General features: G+C 41.7%; 1 protein-coding gene across 2 annotated transcripts; it reads left to right on the plus strand.

The window, feature by feature from the left end:
* Positions 1–606: 606 nt before the first annotated feature.
* On the plus strand, positions 607–6,957 carry LOC124036073 (ubiquitin-conjugating enzyme E2 R2). 2 transcript variants are annotated; one of them, XM_046350200.1, is made up of 6 exons: positions 607–744; positions 1,543–1,793; positions 2,183–2,269; positions 2,374–2,471; positions 4,067–4,201; positions 4,339–6,957. In XM_046350200.1, the coding sequence occupies exons 2-6, from the start codon at positions 1,617–1,619 to the stop codon at positions 4,595–4,597; spliced, it is 756 nt and encodes a 251-aa protein (XP_046206156.1). In that variant the 5' UTR covers positions 607–744; positions 1,543–1,616; the 3' UTR covers positions 4,598–6,957. The 2 variants fall into 2 exon arrangements, with proteins under 2 accessions (XP_046206156.1, XP_046206155.1); XM_046350199.1 differs by lacking the exon at positions 607–744 and having other exon boundaries at positions 751–1,793.
* Positions 6,958–21,021: the final 14,064 nt, after the last annotated feature.

Raw genomic sequence — 21,021 nt, forward strand, 5'->3', positions numbered from 1 at the left:
AAGTATAAACATCATGGGACCACGCAGCTTCATACCACTCAGGAAGGAGACACGCTCTGTCTCCTAGTGATGAACGTACTTTGGTACGAAAAGTACAAATCAATCCCAGAACAAAAGCAAAAGACCTTGTGAAGATGCTGAAGGAAACAGGTCTAAAAAGTATCTATATCCACAGTAAAACAAGTCCTATATCGACATAACCTGAAAGGCCGCGCAGCAAGGAAGAAGTCACTGCTCCAAAACCGCCATTAAAAAAAGCCAGACTACAGTTTGCAACTGCACATGGGGACAAAGATCATACTTTTTGGAGAAATGTCCTCTGGTCTGATGAAACAAAAATATAACTATTTGGCCATAATGACCATTGTTATGTTAGGAGGAAAAAGGGGGAGGCTTGCAAGCCAAAGAATACCATCCCAACAGTGAAGCACGGGGGTGGCAGAATCATGTTGTGGGGGTGCTTTGCTGCAGGAGGGACTGGTGCACTTCACAAAAGAGATGACATCATGAGGAGGAAAATTACGGGGTGTGATAAGTGGTCTGAGGTAGGACTACATATATTTAATTAGTGGAGTAGGGTGGTGGGTTTTTAGTGACTAGGATGTTTATTTTTGTATTCTTATTTTTTTTAAAGCAAAATAAGGAAGTTATACTCCAGTCTAATAGGTGACGGTAATGCAACATTTTATTGGACGCCAACCGCCCTTAAACCTCATCGAAGAAGAAGTGGCTAGCTTCACACAGGTATGGCGCGAGACAGCAAGTGCACTGGAATCTGTTGAAAGCAAATTGCGAAGTGAGAAACGAGAGAGAGTGAGAAAATGAAGTTCCTACACACGTGGATTAATTTATATCACTGTAGTTATTTTAAAGCTATTCTGCTTGTCGGGCGGCTTTAAAACTAAATCATAAACGTTCGTTGAGTTTGACTCTAGTGGAGAAGCTTGCTATGCTCGCGCACACAAACAAATAACGGAGAACAACCCGCTGAACGTGCTGAGACGGTGCACACCTATCGACGGAGAACGGACGAATGACATGGGAAACATTTTAGAAACACCCTTTGTCGTCTAATTTATTATTACACAAGTTAAACTGGTTGGAGATCAAAGACGCTAGCAAGCTATATTTTGAACGTTTCGATAGATCATTTGTAAACGGCACCCCCCTCCCATCCAGGATAAAACCATAACATATATGATCAGATTGAGGAATGTGCGGCGTTAAAAACATTTGACACGTCATTAAACCGTATCGGATTATTTTAGTCTCTACCAAAAGCAGCTTCCTCATTATCTACAGAACTGTCAACAGCGCTAGCAGCAGTTTGTCGCTTTGTTTACCTCGCTACTGTAGCTAGCTAGCTAACGTTTTGAGAGCAGGCTGCACAGTTGGATGGATAACGTTAGCTAACCTAGCTACCAACTAAACGTGGTGCCACCACTGGTGGGTAATGCTAGCAGCACCTCTGTATGACAACCAGCTGTTGGTTGTTGGGACGAGCAATTTGAATTGGTCCTGATTTCTTTGACTGGCTGTTAGGAAAGCTTCCAAAGAGCGAGTGCCAACGGGGGTCGTCCGGTTTTCAGCCAGTCTTCATTGCCACTGGGGTCACCATGGCACAGCAGCAGATGCCAAGCTCTCAGAAGGCACTAATGCTTGAACTGAAGTCTCTCCAAGAGGAACCAGTGGAGGGTTTCCGCATCACACCAGTAGAAGAGTCTGACTTGTACAACTGGGAGGTGGCCATATTTGGACCCCCCAACACACTTTATGAGGGAGGATACTTCAAGGTGAGGGAGAATTTCTTCTGCAATACACCTGATCTGGGACCTATTGCTAACTAGTCTAGAGTATAGAAAGTATTAATAAAATAACAAGAATCCAAACCGTAGCGTTACTTATAGTATATACAAACACACTTTTTTGTTATATGTAGGCAATCCCTGTACCCCTGCTTAGAGAGCAGTGTTTCCCAAACTTGGCATACCGCTTGTAGCCTTTCCATAGTTTATTTGACCATATAAATTAACATTGCAATATTTTACGTTACAACTGAGTCTTAAGCTGTCACCCAGGAAGAACTTGCCACAACCCTCCAGTGGGTGTCAATATGAGACACACTATTTGTGAAAAGCCAAAGTATTCCTTCCCGCACACATCACTGACTTTAATTTCCCAGGCACACATGAAGTTTCCAGTTGACTACCCCTACTCTCCACCTACTTTCCGTTTCCTCACAAAGATGTGGCACCCCAACATATATGAGGTGATGTATACCACATTGTATGTTTGTCTTGATTTTATGTGATTTATGAGTTTCTGGGTAATTGTTGGTCTTGCTGTGGAGAGTAACTTGCTGTTTGTCTACAGAATGGGGAAGTGTGTATCTCCATCCTTCACCCCCCTGTTGACGACCCACAGAGCGGAGAGCTACCCTCTGAGAGATGGAACCCCACCCAGAATGTCAGGTAAAATACTCTGTATGAATACATTCCGAATGCACTGTAAATGCTTCAAAATGAACAAAAGGTGATGTTAGCTGATGAGTTTCTCATAGAACAAAAACGTATAAGATCTCCTAAGCCTACCACAGACTCTATTTTTGTAATTTATCCAAAAACCCTTGACAAACCCAATTTCCCCATAGGCTTTAGCCAACAAGCCATGGTGGAGTTGGCCTCCGTTAGTGCCTTAAAAATAGATGCAGTGCCTTAGACCGCTGCGCCACTCGGGAGCCCATTACTATTGCTCTCTATACAGTGCATTCGGAAAGTATTCAGAGCCCTTGACTTTTTCACGTTACAGCCTTATTCTAAAATTGTCCTCATCAATTTACACACAATACCCCATAATGACAAAGCGAAAACAGGTTGCAAATTGCAAATGGATTAAAAATACAAAACAGAAATATCTTATTTACTTAAGTTTTCAGACCTTTTGCTATGAGACTCGAAATTGAGCTCAGGAGCATCCCGTTTCCATTGATCATCCTTGAAATGTTTCAATAACTTGGAGTCCTCCGGTGGTAAATTCAATTGATTGGACATGATTTGGAAAGGCACACACCTGTCTATATAAGGTTGGCAGTGTATGAGCAAAATCCAAGCCATGAGGTCAAAGGAAGTGTCTGTAGTGCTCCGAGATCGGATTGTGTCAAGGCACAGATCTGGGAAAGGGTACCAAAAAATATCTGCAGCATTGAAGGTCGAAGAACCGTGGCCTCCATCATTCTTAAATCACGATTCAATCGTTACTCCTATAGGGAACCTGGTACCATCCCTATGGTGATGGATGGTGGTGGCAGCATCAAGCTGTGGGATGTTTTTCAGTGGCAGGGACTGGGAGACTAGTCCGGATCGAGGAAAAGATGAACAGAGCAAAGTACAGATCTTTGATGAAAACATGCTCCAGAGCGCTTAGGACCTCAGACTGGTGTTAAGGTTCACCTTCCAGCAGGACAACAACCCTAAGCACACAGCCAAGACAATGCAGGAGTGGCTTTGGGACAAGTCTCTGAATGTTCTTGAGAAGCTGTGCATCGACGCTCCCCATCCAACCTGACAGAGCTTGAGAGGATCTGCCGAGAGGAATGAGAGAAATATAGTTGTGCCAAGCTTGTAGCATCATACCCGAGAAGACTTGAGGCTGCCAAAGTTGCCTCAAAGTACTGCGTGAAGTGACTTAATACTTATGTAAATGATATTTCACTTTATTTTTTAAAACTTTGGCAAACATTTCTATACCTGTTTTTGCTTTGTCATTATGGGGCATTGTGTGTAGATTGATGAGGGGAGGAAAAACTATTTAATCAATTTTAGAATGAGGTTGTAACAAAGTGGAAAAGTCAATGGGTCTGTATACTTTCCAAATGCACCGTATACCTGAAAGTTGAAGAATGGTGGGCAACATTTCAGGAGAATGTCTCTCTGTACGTACTGTTGTAAAACCTAGCTAAATGTTTAATCAACTGAACGTACCCCTGACATGCCTAGTGAACACGGCCCAGATGTACTCACCTGTGACCTTACCTGTGTACTGTTTGTATATGAATATGTCTATTCAGGACCATCCTACTGAGTGTGATCTCTCTGCTGAACGAGCCCAACACCTTCTCCCCGGCCAATGTCGATGCCTCTGTTATGTTCCGCAAGTGGAGAGACAGCAAGGGCAAGGACAAAGAGTATGCTGAGATCATCAGGTACCTAAAATTCTCTCTTTTAATACGCAATGAAAAACAGCAATATACTCCTTCACACACACACACATGACTAAACATGGAAATTCAGTGCAGTCAATCACTTCATTTTCTACCTGGAATCTTACTCTTTCTCTCAGGAAGCAGGTAGTGTCCACTAAAGTGGAGGCGGAGCGGGATGGGGTGAAGGTCCCTACCACGCTGGCGGAGTACTGCATCCAGACCAAAGTGCCTTCCCACGACAGCAGCTCGGACTTGCTTTACGACGACCTCTACGATGATGACATTGAGGAGGATGACGAGGAAGACGAAGATGATGCAGAAGCTGGGTGCCAGATGGCCGGAGAGGAGGGGAACTGCTTAATTGACGAGGAAGACTCGGGCAACGAAGAGTCATGACCTTCCTCCTCTCACTTTTTATCCCGCTCCTCCCCACACCCTTCCTACCAGTGACTCTGCTGCAGCCCCCTCCTATCCTTACTTTCTGATTCCTTACCACGTGCGCACACACACACTCTTGCTCGATCCATCCCATTCTTGACAGCTTCCCATAGCACTTAGCATGCCCATATTCTATTAAGGCGCTCTACACCTGAAGCAGGGATTTTTAACAGCTTTATGGGGGTCAGATTTAATGGTTTTATTATGGCATTTCTCTTATTCAGCCATTTGAGGGGTCAGTTTTAAACAGTTCAACATAATCACATGCTTTATAATGACACCAATCTGGCTTGTATGCTGTCTACCAGTGTTGCCAACCATTTTTTTGTGAGAATTCCTATTGGCTGCTTGATTTGTCGCCAGATGATGTTTTGCTGTTACCATGACATTTTCTCCCCTTCTCCTGCTGCACACCCCCTCCCCTTATGCTTCTGTACCTGTGTGTGCAGTGTTGCTGTGACTTCTTTTGCATAGGCAGATTTTCTCACTTTTGTTTGTGGAATTATTTAGTGGGAACAGTCACTAAAGGGTATCAAAACTCATCTCCAAGGCAGCCTGAAAAGTAGCTTAATTTTGTCGCTAGGCACTTTGACAAATAAAAGTTGCTGTGGGGGTCTGAAAACTGACTGAATATAGCGACTTTAAGTTGGCAACACTGGTTTCTACCCCTCCCAAGGTTAAAATACACTCTCAAACTAGTTCTAATTCCGTTGTGTTAAACCACAATTTAAATTAACTCTAATTTGTTCTTATGCTGTGGAACAGGGTGGTAAGAGGCACTCAACTAACATACCCCTCTCTTACTCTCTCACACATCAGTTAAATTAATCAACAAAAAACCTACTCTTTCTGTATTGCCCTGGCGTCGCTCTGGATAAGAGCGTCTGCTAAATGACTTAAATGTAAATGTAAAAGGACCATTTTTGCTTGGTTCCTCATGTTTCTCTGAGTCATCCACTCAATCAAAGATCGCTAGCAGATAGGAAGGGTTGGGCACTGACTCCCAACATGCATCTCTTTGAGTGGATTCATCTCAACATGCATATTTTCAACCAGAGACTGTAGAGAAGCAATCTCTGCTCCAACTTCTGAGGTGAAATGCACCTGAAACTGATAAAGGGTTTCTGAGACTGATAAACTGATAAAGTTTCACGCCTGATGTCACTTAAACTCTTGTGCTCTCAAACAAGATGCTTCCAAATATTGGTACGGTACCAGCGATGGATAATTTCCATGGGGACTGGACTGGCGACATGGCGTTGTTTCCTTGGTGACTGATTTGTAACAACCCATTCTTTCTATGCCTATGGGGGACTTGAACACCAGGGGTAAATGAGACAAGTGGACCCCTGAGAGAGCAACACTGCTGTTTCAAGTAGAGACAATTTGTTCTGTTAGTATTTGCTGTAGTCAGTAATCTCCCATTCAAGGTTTGATGAAAACATCTCTCTTTACCCAGAAACACAGACAATTAATGCTGGATCACCATGGGAAGTGTTGGCCATTCCATAACACTTTGTTACAGCTGAAGTTTGGGGTGTGTCACCTTCCTCTACTAAGGGTGTGTATGAGCAACAGACCTGGGTTCACATACTATTTGAAATCATTTTAAATGTCCCAAAAGTGCAAACCCAGACTTTTGAAAGCAAACTATTTGATTTTGAATAGTATTTGAATGCAGGTCTGATGAGCCAGACATTGAGGTTACAAATGCTTGGGTATAATGGAGTGAACTGAAAGCCACTTAATGTCTTTGATTTTTCATTTGAGTTTGGTAGTCCTCAAGTGGTTCCAAAGTAAATGTGATTCATGATGTTTTTGTTGCCAAAGAGATCTCCCAGTGCCAGTCACAGGCCCTTGACCACAGATGGGTAATCATTACATAGAAAAGCATTCCGTTTGGGGACACGTAGAGCGCTTCATAACCATTATGATCATTTATTAGATATCTCAATTATGTTTAATTTTAATTTAAGTTCAATAATCGCTTAGAGACTTTGGGCTTGATTCAATCATATGCACAGGGCAATATTTATGCAGTAGTATGTAGGCCTAAACATAGTGGGTAAACAAAGATATTGTGTAAACATTGCTAAGGCAGGGTGGCTTGGATCCGGCCCTTGGTGTCTTTCAGCTAATGTTACGTGTTTGTTTTTCGGAGTAGAAAATTCACCTTGTTTTTCATGGTCTAACTGAACTTACGTCATGAACGTTGACTGAAGATAAAATAAGCTTACTTTTGTGAATCAAAGGCTTTATATTTGGGTTGTTTGTTGCACAAAGTCAAATAAATACAGAGAGCACTGGAAATTGTCAAATCTATTTCAAAGTGAGAATTATTTTCGCCATTAAAAACATCCACTTGTTAGATATTTGTTTCAATGAAAAAGAAAACGCATTCAAATGAAATGCCCCCCCCAAAAAAAAAAAAACGTTTGCTGATAAAAATTGGTGGGGTGAATGAGAGAAAGTCTGAAGAAGGAAGTAGAGTCTCAATTGCAGGTGTCTGTAGCATTGAGCCCCTCCCACAACTGATCTCCCTGTGTAGCACAGGAGGCTACTGAGGGGAGGACGGCTCATAATAATGGCTGGAATGGAATGGTATCTAACACATGGAGACCATTAGTTTGATGTGTTCGATACCATTCCATTTATTCCGTTCAAGCCATAACAATGAGCCAGTCCTCCACAATGAAGGTGCCAGCAGCTTCCTGTGGTGTGAGGTGAGGCTCTCAACCTTCTAGCGTCTGTCCTTTTTCTTTGCAGCCACATGGGCCTGAAAATAGATAGTTACAGAGTTAAGAGCCATAAACGCTGGATATTCCTGTATCAACAGGTTCAACTGTATAACAGTGCAACAACAGGCTTCTTATTTTTTCCTCGCAGGGCTCTCCAGAGTGATGAGAAGCTTCCCTTCCTCTGCTTTGCTGCAGATGCGATGCTGAGGCGATCACCGGGAGAGAACGTCTGCGAGGGCTCCAGGCTGGTAGCATCAACTACACTGAACAAAAATATAAACGCAACATGCAACAATTTGAAAAGATTTTACTGAGTTACAATTCATATAAGGAAATCAGTCAATTGAAATTCAGTAGGCCCGTAATCTATAGATTTCACATGACTGGGAATACAGATATGCATCTGTTGGTCACAGATACCTTTTTTTTCAAAGGTAAGGGCGTGGATCAGAAAAACAGTATCTGGTGTGACCAGTATATGCCTCATGTAGATCAGCACATGTCCTTCGCATAGAGTTGATCAGTTGTGGCCTGTGGAATGTTGTCCAATTCTTCAATGGCTGTACGAAGTTGCTGGACATTGACGGGAACTGGAATATGCTGTCATACACGTCGACCCAGAGCATCCCAAACATGCTCAATGGGTGACATGTCTGATGAGTATGCAGGCTTGGAAGAACTAGGACATTTTGAGCTTCCTGGAATTGTGTCCAGATCCTTCTGACATGGGTCTGTGCATTATCATGCTGAAACATGAGGTGATGGCAACGGATGAATGGCACAACAACGGGTCTCAGGATCTTGTCACAGTATCTCTGTGGATTCAAATTACCATTGATAAAATGCAATTGTGTTTGTTGTCCGTAGCTTATGTGCCTGCCCATTCCATAACCCCACCACAAGGCACTATGTTCACAACATTGACATCAGCAAACCACTTGCCCACGCAACGCCATACACGCTCTCTGCCATCTGCCCGGTACAGTTGAAACCAAGATTCATTCGTGAAGAGCACACTTCTCCAGTATGACATTGGCCATCGAACCTGAGAATTCGCCCACTGAATTCGGTTACGATGCTGAACTGCAGTCAGGTCAAGAAACCTGGTGAGGATGACGAGCACGCAGATCGCTTCCCTGAGACGCTTTCTGACAGTTTGTGCAGAAATTCTTCTGTTGTGCAAATCCACAGTTTCACCAGCTGTCCGGGAGAGTCATCTAAGACCATCCCACAGGTGAAGAAGCCGAATGTGGAGGTCATAGGCTGGCATGGTTACACGTGGTCTACGGTTGTGAGGCGGTTGGACGTACTCCCAAATTCTCTAAAATGGCGTTGTAGGCGGCTTATGGTAGAGAAATTAACATTAAATTATCTGGCAACAGCTCTGGTGGACATTCCTGCAGCCAGCATACCAATTGCACGCTCCCTCAACTTGAGGCATCTGTGGAATTGTGTTGTATGACTAAACTACACCTTTTAGAGTGGCCTTTTATTGTCCCCAGCACAAGGTGCACTTGTGTAGTGATCATGCTGTTTAATCAGCTTCTTGATATGCCACACCTTTCAGGTGTGTCAGGTGGATGGCTTATCTTGTCAAAGGTTTTTAGAAGTTTTTGAGATAAGAAAATATTTATTAAATAAACTAAAGTACAGTGCCTTCGGAAAGTATTCAGACCCCTTGAATTTTTCCACATTTTGTTACGTTACAGCCTTATTTTAAAAAGTATTAAATAAATAATAATAAATCCTCAGCAATCTACGCACAATAACCCATAATGACAATGCGAAACCAGGGTTTTACATAAGTATTCATAGATTTTGCTATGAGACTCGAAATTGAGCTCAGGTGCATCCTGTTTCCATTGGTCATCCTTTAGCTGTTTCTACAACTTGATTGGAATCCACCTGTGGTAAATTCAATTAATTGGACATGATTTGGGCGGCAGGTAGCCTAGTGGTTAGAGCGTTGGACTAGTAACCGAAAGGTTGCAATATCGAATCTCAGAGCTGACAAGGTAAAACTCTGTTGTTCTGCCCCTGAACAAGGCAGGTAACCTACTGTTCCTAGGCCGTCATTGAAAATAAGAATTTGTTCTTAACTGACTTGCCTAGTCAAATAAAGGTAAAATGAAATAAAAAATGTCTATATACACACCTGTCTATATAAGATTCCACAGTTGACAGAGCAAAAACCAAGCCATGAGGTCGAAGGAAGTGTCCGTTGACCTCCGAGACAGGATTGTGTCGATGCATAGATAAATATTTTTGCAGCATTGAATGTCCCCAAGAACACAGTGACCTCCATCATTCTTAAATGGCAGAAGTTTGGAACCACCAAGACTCTTCCTAGAGCTGGCCGCCTGGCCCAAACTGAGCAATCGGAGTAGAAGGGCTTTGGTCAGGGAGGTGACCAAGAACTCAATGGTCACACTGACATAGCTCTAGAGTCCCTATGTGGCGATGGGGGAACCTTCCAGAAGGACAACCATCTCTGCAGCACTCCACCAATATGGATGTTATGGTAGTGGCCAGACAGAAGCCACTCCTCAGTAAAAGGCACATGACAGCCCGCTTGGAGTTTGCCAAAAGGCACCTAAAGACTCTCAGACCATGAGAAACAAGATTCTCCGGTCTGATAAAACCTAGATTGAACTATTTGGCCTGAATGCCAAGCGTCACGTCTATAGAAAACCTGGCACCATCCCTATGGTGAAGCATGGTGGTGGTAGCATCATGCTGTGGGGATGTTTTTCAGTGGCAGGGACTGGGAGACTAGATTGAGGGAAAGATAAACGGAGAAAAGTACAGATCCTTGATGAAAACATGCTCCAGAGTGCTTAGGGCCTCAGACTGGGATTAAGGTTCACCTTCCAACAGGGCAACGACCCTAAGAACACAGCCAAGACAATGCAGGAGTGGCTTTGAGACAAGTCTATGAATGTCCTTGAGAAGCTTGAAATTATACAAAATAAAAAATGGAAAAATGGTGAGTGCATCTGTATTCATCCCCTTTGCTATGAAGCCCATAATAAGATCTTGTGCAACCAATTACCTTCGGTAGTCACATAATTAGTTAAATAAAGTTCACATGTGTGCTATCTAAGTGTCATATGATCGGTCATTTGATCTCAGTATATATACACCTGTTCTGAAAGACCCCAGAGTCTGCAACACCACTAAGCAAGCCCATACTAAGTTCTGGTGCAACCAATTACCTTCAGAAGTCACATAATTAGTTAAATAAAGTTTACCTGTGTGCCCAGAGTCTGCAACACCACTAAGCAAGGGGCATCACCAAGCAAGCGGTACCATGAAGACCAAGGAGCTCTCCAAACAGGTCAGGGACAAAGTTGTGGAGAAGTACAGATCAGGATTGGGTTATAAAAAAATATCTGAACTTTTAACATCCAACAGAGCACCATTAAATCATTTTTTTAATGGAAAGAATATGGCACCACAACAAACCTGCCAAGAGAGGGACGCCCACAAACACTCACAGACCAGGCAAGGAGGGCATTTCTCAGAGATGACCCTGAAGGAGCTACCAAGCACCACAGTGGAGATTGGTGTATCTGTCCATAGGACCACTTTAAGCTGTACACCCCACAGAGCTGGGCTTTACGGAAGAGTGGCCAGAAAAAAGCCATTGCTTCAAGAAAATAAATAAGCAAACATGTTTGGTGTTCACCAAAAGGCATGTGGGAGACTCCCCAAACATATGGAAGAATGTACTCTGGTCAGATGAGACTAAAATTGAGCTTTTTGGCAATTAAGGAAAATGCTATGTCTGGTGCAAACCCAACACCTCATCACCCCAAGAATACCATCCCCACAGTGAAGCTTGTTGGTGGCAGCATCATGCAGTTGGGATGTTTTTCCTCGGCAGGGACTGGGAAACTGGTCAGAATTGAAAGGTTAATGGATGGTGCTAAATACAGGGAAAATATTGAGGGAAACCTGTTTATCTTCCAGAGATTTGAGATTGGGATGGAGGTTCACATTCCAGCAGGACAATGACCCTAAGCATACTGCTGAAGCAACACTCAAGTGGTTTAAGGGGAAACATTTAAAAATTTTTGGAATGGACTAGTCAAACCCCAGACCTCAATCCAATTGAGAATTTGTGGTATGACTTCAAGATTGCTGTACACCAGCAGAACCCATCCTACTTGAAGGAGCTGGAATCCCAGTGGGTAGATATGCCAAGCTTATAGAGACATACCCCAAGATACTTGCAGCTGTAATTGCTGCAAAAGGTGGATCTGAAAAGTATTGACTTTTGGACCTTTTGGACTCCAGGACCTTGAAATGCTTCTTACGAAGCCACTCCTTCATTGCCCGGGCGGTGTGTTTGGGATCATTGTCATGCTGAAAGACCCAGCCACGTTTCATCTTCAATGCCCTTGCGGATGGAAGGAGGTTTTCACTCAAAATCTCACGATACATGGCCCCATTCATTCTTTCCTTTACACAAATCAGTCGTCCTGGTCCCTTTGCAGAAAAACAGCCCCAATGCATGATGTTTCCACCCCCATGCTTCACAGTAGGTATGGTGTTCTTTGGATGCAACTCAGCATTCTTTGTCCTCCAAACACGACGAGTTGAGTTTTTACCAAAAAGTTATATTTTGGTTTCATCTGACCATATGACATTCTCCCAATCTTCTTCTGGATGATCCAAATGCTCTCTAGCAAACTTCAGACGGGCCTGGACATGTACTGGCTTAAGCAGGGGGACACGTCTGGCACTGCAGGATTTGAGTCCCTGGCGGCATAGTGTGTTACTGATGGTAGGCTTTGTTACTCTGGTCCCAGCTCTCTGCAGGTCATTCACTAGGTCCTCCCGTGTGGTACTGGGATTTTTGCTCACGGTTCTTGTGATCATTTTGACCCCACGGGGTGAGAGCTTGCGTGGAGCCCCAGATCGAGGGAGATTATCAGTGGTCTTGTATGTCTTCCATTTCCTAATAATTGCTCCCACAGTTGATTTCTTCCAACCAAGCTGCCTACCTATTGCAGATTCAGTCTTTCCAGCCTGGTGCAGGTCTACAATTTTGTTTCTGGTGTCCTTTGACAGCTCTTCGGTCTTGGCCATAGTGGAGTTTGGAGTGTGACTGTTTGAGGTTGTGGACAGGTGTCTTCTATGCTGATAACAAGTTCAAACAGGTGCCATTAATACAGGTAACGAGTGGAGGACAGAGGAGCCTCTTAAAGAATAAGTTACAGGTTTGTGAGAGCCAGAAATCTTGCTTGTTTGTAGGTGACCAAATACTTATTTTCCACCATAATTTCCCTAATTTTATTCTCATTTTGTCTGTCATAGTTGAAGTGTACCTATGATGAAAATTATAGGCCTCATCTTTTTAAGTGGGAGAACTTGCACAATTTGTGGCTGACTAAATACGTTTTTTATGCCCCACTGTATGTTTAGTTTAGATTTTGTCCTGTTCTGGTCCAGCCTTGATTTCTAAACCACAGAGGTCGTCTGGACCGGCCTATATTTGGCCCAAACATATAGACGTCTAGAATTGATTCAGATTTAGTCCGGTCCAGATCAGACCAAATCTAAACCAATCATAGACGTCTGTGTTTTACAAGTTTGGACAGCACAGTATTACAAGGTATACAGTACAGTAGAGCACAGCAGAGTACAGTAAAGAAAAGTATAGTACACTACAGTAGAGTATAGTAGAGTATAGTAAAGAAAAGTATAGTACAGTACAGTAGAGTACAGTAAAGAAAAGTATAGTACAGTACACTACAGTAGAGTATAGTAAAGAAAAGTATAGTACAGTACACTACAGTAGAGTATAGTAAAGAAAAGTATAGTACAGTGCTCTACAGTAGAGTATAGTAAAGACAAGTATAGTACAGTACACTACAGTATAGTAAAGAAAAGTATAGTACAGTGCACTACAGTAGAGTATAGTAAAGACAAGTATAGTACAGTGCACTACAGTAGAGTATAGTAAAGAAAAGTATAGTACAGTACACTACAGTAGAGTAGAGTATAGTAAAGACAAGTATAGTACAGTGCACTACAGTAGAGTATAGTAAAGACAAGTATAGTACAGTGCACTACAGTAGAGTATAGTAAAGACAAGTATAGTACAGTGCACTACAGTAGAGTATAGTAAAGAAAAGTATAGTACAGTACACTACAGTAGAGTACAGTAAAGAAAAGTATAGTACAGTGCACTACAGTAGAGTATAGTAAAGAAAAGTATAGTACAGTACACTACAGTAGAGTAAAGAAAAGTATAGTACAGTACACTACAGTAGAGTATAGTAAAGAAAAGTATAGTACAGTGCACTACAGTAGAGTATAGTAAAGACAAGTATAGTACAGTGCACTACAGTAGAGTATAGTAAAGAAAAGTATAGTACAGTACACTACAGTAGAGTATAGTAAAGAAAAGTATAGTACAGTGCACTACAGTAGAGTAGAGTAAAGAAAAGTATAGTACAGTACACTACAGTAGAGTATAGTAAAGAAAAGTATAGTACAGTACACTACAGTAGAGTATAGTAAAGAAAAGAATAGTACAATGCACTACAGTAGAGTACAGTAAAGAAAAGTATAGTGTACTGTACTGTATTGTACCCTACTTTACTAAGGTCTTCACCGGTCCACCCGAACCTGAATACCCGAGACCTGACCCGGGTCTCGAGTGTGTCCGGGTCTAAAATTTAAACTTCTCTCTCAGGTCTGGGTTGGGTCCAGTTTGGTTGTCATCAGCCAACTGGACCCGAGAAGACCCCTACTACGTAACTGTAATGTACTCTATGCTGTTGAACTAAACTATACTCTACTAAATTAAACTACTGTAATTTATTAAAATAAAAATGTATTAAAACTGAAGTAAACGATACTGTACTCTACTCTAGCGAATTAAACTGTCCTGTACTGTACTGTACTCTACTGGGCTCTTCTGTACTATACTCTGCCATGGTGTATTCTGATGTTAAAAACTTGTGAAATAGAGCCTAGACGTCTATGATTCTTTTATTTTAGTTTTGGATCTGGTCCACACCGAACAAATGTGTACTTATTTGGGGGCAGAGCTCATTCGAATAATACCCAGTATGCTTTTGCAAGGGTTTGTTTTTACATTTACATTTTGATCATTCAGCAGACACTCTTATCTTGCAGTCAGTGCATTCAAGTAAGGTAGTGTCGTGGAAATTCTAACCAAGTGAGAGACTTAGTCATTTCTTCAAACAATCAATCTTTATTATAAGATTTGCAAATCTGGAGCTGGTTATCAATCCACTCAACAACAGTGCAGAGTTACGAGCCCATCAAACAAGATTCTGGTCTCAGCCTATATAGGGAAATACAACCTCTGTCTACGTGGCAGTTTAGCAGGTGTGTGAGATCATAGCGCACAAACAAGTGATAATGCCAGTGTTATTACTCATTTCTGCTGATAGAATTGTCATTGCTGCTCAAGCTAGCCTCTGTTCTATTAATATCTCTACACAGCTGTGCCCTTGAAAGATAGGAAAATAATAGGATTGACAAAAAAAACAGGTCACTCTCAGAGGCTCTTTTGTCATTGGCCACGTGACAGTTACTCAGAAACAAGAGGAAAAACACTGGCTTCTTCTTACATGAGAGGAAATGTACAGGTTTAAGGTTTATACATCACATGTGTATAACAGAGTTTGTCATTTTGCCCACGACAGTACATAAACAAGAACATATCACAGCGACAGCAATAAAATAAAATAAATCTGTAACCGTTACTGAGAATGTTATTGCAGTTAAAGTGATCTGATGGTTTATTCTGTAGGTTGGACTACTTTGAACATCATTGCTGACAGTTTTGAAGCTTTTGAAAAAGTTAATATACAGTGCCTTTGGAAAGTATTCAAACCCCTCGACTTCTTCAAAATTTTGTTAGGTTACAGCCTTATTATAAAATTGATTAAATGGTTATTCTTCCCTCATCAATCTACACATAATACCCCACAATGACAAAGTAAAAACAGGTTTTCAGAAATTGTTGCTAATTTATTGAAAATAAAGAACTGAAATTTACATAAGTATTCAGATTACAACTTTGAGTCTTATTGGGTATGACATTTCAAGCTTGGCACACCTGTATTTGGTGAGTTTCTCCCATTCTTCTCTGCAGATCCTCTCAAGCTCTGTCAGGTTTAATGGGGAGTGTCCCTGCACAGCTATTTCCAAATCTCTGAAGATGTTTGATCGGGTTCAAGTCCGGGCTCTGGCTGGGCCACTCAAGGACATTCAGAGCCTTTTCCCGAATCCACTCCTACGTTGTCTTGGCTGTGTGCTTAGGGTTGTTGTCCTGTTGGAAGGTGAACCTTCGCCCCAGTCTGAGGTCCTGAGCAGGTTTTCATTAAGGATCTCTCTGTACTTGCTCCTTTCATCTTTACCATAAACCTGACTAGTCTCCCAGTCCCTGCCACTGAAAAACATCCACTTAGCATTCAGGCCAAAGAGTTCAATCTTGGTTTCATCAGACCAGAGAATCTTGTTTCCCATGGTCTGAGAGTCTTTAGGTGCCTTTTGGCAAACTCCAAACGGGCTGTCATGTGCCTTTTACTGAGGACTGGCTTCAGTCTGGCCACTACTATAAATGCCTGATTGGCTGAGTGCTGCAGGAGATGGTTGTCCTTCTGGAAGGTTCTCTCATCTCCACAGAGGAACTCTAGAGCTATGTCAGAGTGATCATCGGGTTCTTGGTCTCCCCCGATTGCTCAGTTTGGCCGGGCAGCCAGGTAGATTCTTGGTGGTTCTAAACTTCTTCCATTTAAGAATGATGGAGGACACTGTGTTCTTGGGGACATTCAATGCTGCAGAATTGTTTTGGTACCCTTCCCCAGATCTCTGCCTCGACACAATCCTCTCAAGCTCTACCGACAAGACCTCATGGCTTGGTTTTTGCTCTGACATGCACTGTCAACTGTGGGACCTTACACAGACAGGTGTGTGCCTTTCGACATTTTAGAATATGCCTGTAACGCAACAAAATGTGGAAAAAGTGATGGGGCCTGAATACTTTCCGAAGGCACTGTAAGTGCATATGGCATATGGGCGCAATAATAAATATTCAGTTGGCTCCTCTTTCCTATATTATTAAGAGCCTTGAACAATGATTCATGTGATATAATGCTTACTTCATTGAGAATATACACTGAGTGGACAAAACATTAAGGACACCTGCTCTTTCCATGACATAGACTGACCAGGTGAATCCAGGTGAAAGCTATGATCCCTTCATGATAAATCAATTTCAGTCAGTGTGAATGAAGGGGAGGAGACAGGTTAAAGAAAGATGTTTAAGCCTCGAGACAATTGAGACAGATTGTTTATGAGTGGGTGAATGGGCAAGACCAAATATTTAAGTGCCTGTGTATGGTAGTACAGTGCCTTGCGAAAGTATTCGGCCCCCTTGAACTTTGCGACCTTTTGCCACATTTCAGGCTTCAAACATAAAGATATAAAACTGTATTTTTTTTGTGAAGAATCAACAACAAATGGGACACAATCATGAAGTGGAACAACATTTATTGGATATTTCAAAGTTTTTGAACAAAAAAAAACTGAAAAATTGGACGTGCAAAATTATCCAGCCCCCTTAAGTTAATACTTTGTAGCGCCACCTTTTGCTGCGATTACAGCTGTAAGTCGCTTGGGGTATGTCTCTATCAGTTTTGCAGATCGAGATACTGAATTTTTTTCCCATTCCTCCTTGCAAAACAGCTCGAGCTCAGTAAGGTTGGATGGAGAGCATTTGTGAACAGCAGTTTTCAGTTCTTTCCACAGATTCTCGATTGGATTCAGGTCTGGACTTTGACTTGGCCATTCTAACACCTGGATATGTTTATTTTTTAACCATTCCATTGTAGATTTTGCTTTATGTTTTGGATCATTGGATCATCATCTTGTTGGAAGACAAATCTCTCTCAGGTCTTTTGCAGACTCCATCAGGTTTTCTTCCAGAATGGTCCTGTATTTGGCTCCATCCATCTTCCCATCAATTTTAACCATCTTCCCTGTCCCTGCTGAAGAAAAGCAGGCCCAAACCATGATGCTGCCACCACCATGTTTGACAGTGGGGATGATGTGTTCAGGGTGATGAGCTGTGTTGCTTTTATGCCAAACATAACGTTTTGCATTGTTGCCAAAAAGTTCAATTTTGGTTTCATCTGACCAGAGCACCTTCTTCCACATGTTTGGTTTGTCTCCCAGGTGGCTTGTGGCAAACTTTAAACAACACTTTAAGAAATGGCTTTCTTCTTGCCACTCTTCCATAAAGGCCAGATTTGTGCAATATACGACTGATTGTTGTCCTATGGACAGTCTCCCACCTCAGCTGTAGATCTCTGCAGTTCATCCAGAGTGATCATGGGCCTCTTGGCTGCATCTCTGATCAGTCTTCTCCTTGTATGAGCTGAAAGTTTAGAGGGACGGCCAGGTCTTGGTAGATTTGCAGTGGTCTGATACTCCTTCCATTTCAATATTATCGCTTGCACAGTGCTCCTTGGGATGTTTAAAGCTTGGGAAATCTTTTTGTATCCAAATCCGGCTTTAAACTTCTTCACAACAGTATCTCGGACCTGCCCGGTGTGTTCCTTGTTCTTCATGATGCTCTCTGCGCTTTTAACGGACCTCTGAGACTATCACAGTGCAGGTGCATTTATATGGAGACTTGATTACACACAGGTGGATTGTATTTATCATCATTAGTCATTTAGGTCAACATTGGATCATTCAGAGATCCTCACTGAACTTCTGGAGAGGGTTTGCTGCACTGAAAGTAAAGGGGCTGAATAATTTTGCACGCCCAATTTTTCAGTTTTTGATTTGTTAAAAAAGTTTGAAATATCCAATAAATGTCGTTCCACTTCATGATTGTGTCCCACTTGTTGTTGATTCTTCACAAAAAACTACAGTTTTATATCTTTATGTTTGAAGCCTGAAATGTGGCAAAAGGTCGCAAAGTTCAAGGGGGCCGAATACTTTCGCAAGGCACTGTAAGTGCCAGGCGCATGAATTACAATTCCGCCTTTAACTAGTTAAATCATGTTTGTAGTCTATTGCATAGTTACAATGTGTACCATTGACATCCCAGGACCAGGATTGGTAAACACTGTTGAAGTGTATAATTGTAATACATACAGTTGAAGTCGGAAGTTTACATACACTTAGGTTGGAGTCATTAAAACTCATTTTTCAACCACTCCACAAATTTCTTGTTAACAAACTATAGTTTTGGCAAGTCGGTTAGGACATCTACTTTGTGCATGACACAAGTAATTTTTCCAACAATTGTTTACAGACAGATTATTTCATTTATAATTCACTTTATCACAATTCCAGTGGGTCAGAAGTGTACATACAGTAAGTTGACTGTGCCTTTAAACAGCTTGGAAAATTCCAGAAAATTATGTCAAGTCTGGTTCATCCTTGGGAGCAATTTCCAAACGCCTGAAGGTACCATGTTCATCTGTACAAACAATAGTAGGCAAGTATAAAATCAATTCCAGAACAACAGCAAAGCACCTTGTGAAGATGCTGGAGGAAACGTGTACAAAAGTATCTATATCCACAGTAAAACGAGTCCTATATCGACATAACTTGAAAGCCGCTCAGCAAGGAAGAAGCCACTGCTTCAAAGCCGCCATAAAACAGCCAGACTACGGTTTGCAACTGCACATGCGAACAAAGATCGTACTTTTTGGAGAAATGTCCTCTGGTCTGTTTGGGAGAAAAAGGGGGAGGCTTGCAAGCCGAAGAACACCACCCCAACAGTGAAGCATGGGGGTGGCAGCATCAGGTTGTTGGGGTGCTTTGCTGCAGGAGGGTATGGTGCACTTCACAAAATAGATGGCTTCATGAGGAAGGAAAATTATGTGGATATATTGGAGCAACATCTCAAGACATCAGTCAGGAAGTTAAAGCTTGGTCGCAAATGGGTCTTCCAAATGAACAATGACCCAAAGCATACTTCCAAAGTTGTGGAAAAATGGCTTATGGATAACAAAGTCAAGGTATTGGAGTGGCCATCACAAAGCCCTGACCTCAATCCTATAGAAAATTTGTGGGCAGAACTGAAAAAGCGTGTGCGAGCAATGAGGCCTACAAACATGACTTCGTTACACCAGCTCAGGAGGAATGGGCCAAAATTCACCAAACTTATTGTGGGAAGCTTGTGGAAGGCTACCCGAAACATTTGACCCAAGTTAAACAATTTAACGGCAATGCTACCAAATACTGATTGAGTGTATGCAAACGTCTGACCCACTGCGAATGTGATGAAAGAAATAAAAACTGAAATAAATCATTCTACTATTTTTCTGACATTTCACATTCTTAAAATAAAGCGGTGATCCTAACTGACCTAAACCAGGACATTTTTACTTGGATTAAATGTCAGGAATTGTGAAAAATTTATTTGGCTGAGGTGTATGTAAACTTCCGACTTCAAATGTATGTTTTCAATGTCCGGAAAATATATGTCTTCAACTAAAACGCACCTGACATTGACGCCTTGAAAAGTTGTCTAAAAGACGTCTTTTCAACATAATTTTTCTTACTGGGAAGTGTAAAATGAAAGTATGAATTCACTTTCTCTTTACTTTGAAGGGTTGTCCTATACGATTTGTAGTTTATTTTTAAATGCCCCATTTTGGGAGGGGAAAAGTGTTGGCTGGTACAAAACCATTACAAAAATAGGTTACTCCAGGTCTAGTAATTGATGGATGACAAAGTGTAACAAAAATGCGTCCACCCACCCACCGTTCACGCATCTGTTACTTTATTGAGGTAATCCTGGATTTAATTCGTCATCTCGTCCAGTAATGTCTAGGAATTCCTTTTCTATTTTTTTTGTTAACAATACAAAATATGCATACAAACAACAGCATACAAACACACACACAAACATCAACGACATCACACCTGCCCAGACACCCATCTCCAGGAGCCCGCATTACTCTCCTCCACATGGCCTCAAACTGCACCATTTTGCTTCTCTCTGTCTCGCACACACTTTCAAAATTTAGATAGTAAAGCATTTGACCTTTCTAATCTGTTAACGATAGAGGATTGGTTGATTTCCAGTTTTGAAGTATACGTTTTTTTCAAGATGAGTGACATGACAAGAAAAGTATTGTCCAACCTTATCGGGTATTTCACTGCACCCTAATATGCCATGTCTTGAAATATGAAGAAAGATAGATTAAAAGAAAATTGACATTGTAATACTTCTGACAGACAACTTTCTAACTCCGTACTAACTTCTGGACTTCATAGCATTCCCAGAAGGCATGGATTATTGAGTCATTGTTAGTTTTGCACTTAAGACACGACTCTGCCGTTGTGCTGTATAAGTTGTGAACTTTGTCTGTTGTATAATAGATATCTATAAATTACAAGTGTCCAGATTTCGAATCCATACTTTGACAAAACATCATTAGCTATTATGCAATATGGGCGTGATGGTTTCAGAAACAAAACGACTTTGTCTATTTCCCCTTTAACTCTGTCTGAATAGAGTGGGATGGACCAATCGTAAAGTGTGTCAGCTCAAGTTTCAAACATCTATCCATATTTGACATGACATCTGTTCAGCCTTATTATAAAACATCTTCCAATCAGTTGATTTGA

Source organism: Oncorhynchus gorbuscha, linkage group LG05, assembly GCF_021184085.1.
Source record: "Oncorhynchus gorbuscha isolate QuinsamMale2020 ecotype Even-year linkage group LG05, OgorEven_v1.0, whole genome shotgun sequence".
NCBI lineage: Eukaryota > Metazoa > Chordata > Actinopteri > Salmoniformes > Salmonidae > Oncorhynchus > Oncorhynchus gorbuscha.